Source organism: Colobus angolensis, unplaced genomic scaffold (genome assembly GCF_000951035.1).
Source record: "Colobus angolensis palliatus isolate OR3802 unplaced genomic scaffold, Cang.pa_1.0 Scaffold78, whole genome shotgun sequence".
NCBI classification, from domain to species: Eukaryota; Metazoa; Chordata; class Mammalia; order Primates; family Cercopithecidae; genus Colobus; species Colobus angolensis.
In genome coordinates, this window is record NW_012121598.1 from 5,697,117 (window position 1) to 5,699,806 (window position 2,690).

The window sequence follows — 2,690 nt, forward strand, 5'->3', positions numbered from 1 at the left end:
TGGAGGGAAGGGAAGGGAAGGGGAGGGAAGGGAAGGGAAGGGAAATCTTAAAACTCAACAATTAGAAAACCAACAACCTGGCCAGGCGCAGTGGCTCACGCCTGTAATCCCAGAACTTTGGGAGACCGAGGCAGGCGGATCATGAGGTCAAGAGATTAGACCATGGTGGTCTAATCTGGCCAACATGGTGAAACCCCATGTCTACTAAAAATACAAAAAAAAATTAGCGGGGCATGGTGGCATGCACCTGTAGTCCCAGCTACTAGGGAGGCTGAGGCAGGAAAATAGCTTGAACTCGGGAGGTGGAGGTTGCAGTGAGCCGAGATCATATCACTGCACTCCAGCCTGGCAACAGAGTGAGACTCCGTCTCAAAAAAAAAAAAAGAAAGAAAGAAAGAAAACCAACAACACAATTTTTAAAATACACCAAAGACCTTGACAGACCATCACTGAAGTATCTTACCAGGGATTCGCGGGGCAGGAATGTGGAGTTACTAAAGGTTACAGAGTTTCTGTTTGGGTGATGAAGAAGTTTTAGAAACAGTGATGATTGTTGCACAACATTGTGAATAGTGAATCCCAATGAATTGTATGATTAGAATTGCTAAAATGGCAAAGTTTTATGTTATGCTGTATATATTTTATCACAATTTAAAAACAATAATGTAATATACCAAATATCATTGAACTGTATACTCTAAATGGGCCAATTATTGGCATGTGAATTACATCTCTAGAAAGCTGTTCGAAAATATGTGCCCACAAAATGTAAAAATCCATACCTTTTAAGGTGAAAAATAATTATTTTGGGTGCCTTGGAAATACCAGCCCTCACGGCAGTTTCTTGCTTGGTTTCACAAAAGGAGCAGTGAATTTGGTTGTTCCAGGTCAGTGTGTCTTGTTGAAAAAAACACTGGAGACAGTCCTGTTCAGGAAAAAAAGGATTTGGTGACCAAATTGGATCGACTGCAACCTGTACTCTCTGTTTCTATTGGAACTTTGCAAATGCCGAGGAAATGTAATTCTCAGTGCTTTTCTCAAAGTCAACAAGTCCAGAAGATAACAGTCTCACTAGTTGCAACCAGATACCTGTAAAATCCACCTAGAAGGTATTTCTTGTTACTGAGATGGATTTGAGTGCCTACCTCACTTATAATCTATAAATCAGTTTTTTGGGTTTTTTGTTTTCTTTTTTTTTCAGATGGAGTCTCGCTCTGTTGCACAGGCTGGACTACAGTGGCATGATCTCGACTCACTGCAACCTCCACCTCACAGTTCAAGTGATTCTCCTGCCTCAGCCTCCTAAGGAGCTGGGACTACAGGCACGCACAACCAAGCCCAGCTAATCTTTGTATTTTTAGTAGAAACGGGGTGATCTGCCTACCTCGGCCTCCCAAAGTGCTGGGATTACAGGCGTGAGCCACCACACCCAGCCTATAAATAAGCATTTTAACTTTTCTGTTTTTTCCCGAATAATACTGATTTTGCAATTTTTATTTATTTTTAAATTTTATTTATTTATTTATTTATTTTTTCAAGATGGAGGCTCGCTCTGTTGCCAGGCTGGAGTGCAGTGGTGCGATCTTGGCTCACTGCAACCTCTGCCTCCTGGGTTCAAGCAATTCTCCTGCCTCAGCCTCCAAGTAGCCAGGACTACAGGCACATGCCACCATGCCCAGCTAATTTCTGTATTTTTAGTAGAGATGGGGTTTCACCATGTTGGCCAGGATGGTCTCGATCTCTTGACCTCATGATCTGCCTGCCTTGGCCTCTCAAAGTGCTGGGATTACAGGCATGAGCCTCCATGCCCGGCGACTTTGCAGTTTTCACCAGTGAAATCAGGCAGCTGCTTTATGCTATTCATCTCATTGCTAAAATGATCTGGTGACAAAAATGACTCTCAGGGTTTAGGGGTGGCCTATGATAAAGATAGCAGAACAGGGATAAATTAGACCCCATATCCATAGGAGAGATCCTCAATGTGGCCAGGTCCTTGGTTCTGCAAACCATTAACTGGAAGAAGAAGATGAGCACAGATTTTGTTTGCAGAGGACCCACTGGCACCTTACTTAGGTGTTTGGAATTTCTTTCCAACAATCTTTAGCAGTTTGAGCTGAGAAACAAAGCCCAGTGCTGAATAAGTAATAGGATTCTATTCTCCAATTCTGGTAGGTAAAACTTTTAGCAGTAAAATGTGCTTTCATAATTTAGGAAGAAAAAAATATAAATTTATATAATTCTGCAAGAAAACTTACTGCTGTCTGCCCCTTGTTTGCTCCTTATTGCTGGCTGCCTTCTACTGCCACTCACCCCATGCTCACATCCCCAGTTACAGATTAACTTTTGGCATTGTGGCGAAGAAAATTTGAGAGGTAAACCAAGGCACTAGATTCCATTCTGTCTTTCCAAAACATTTCACAGCTTTAGTCCAAAATATAAGAGCGCGAGACTGAGAGTCTAGAATGTTTTATATCTAGTTCCAAGTCTGGGCCTTACAGACCTCTGGGGTAAGGGAGGGTCACAAATATTTGCAAGAAATTACAAATTTCTTTTATGCACAAATCTATCTCAATAGACTGAATAAACCTCACTATATTTCCAGTTTTACAATCAGGCTATTTCATTGAGTACATTTAAAAATATGATTGAATTCCTAGTAACTTTTGACCAGTATGTCCCTAAAAAAAAAA

General features: G+C 41.3%; 1 protein-coding gene across 1 annotated transcript in view; it reads right to left on the reverse strand.

Annotated features, from left to right (window-relative positions):
- Nucleotides 1-2,690, reverse strand: part of USP50 (ubiquitin specific peptidase 50) — a 48,715-nt gene that overhangs the window by 38,891 nt on the left and 7,134 nt on the right. The window contains exon 5 of the mRNA XM_011928606.1: nt 783-925. Within this exon, the coding sequence (XP_011783996.1) occupies nt 783-925 (143 nt within the window). The remainder of the gene's footprint in view (nt 1-782; nt 926-2,690) is intronic.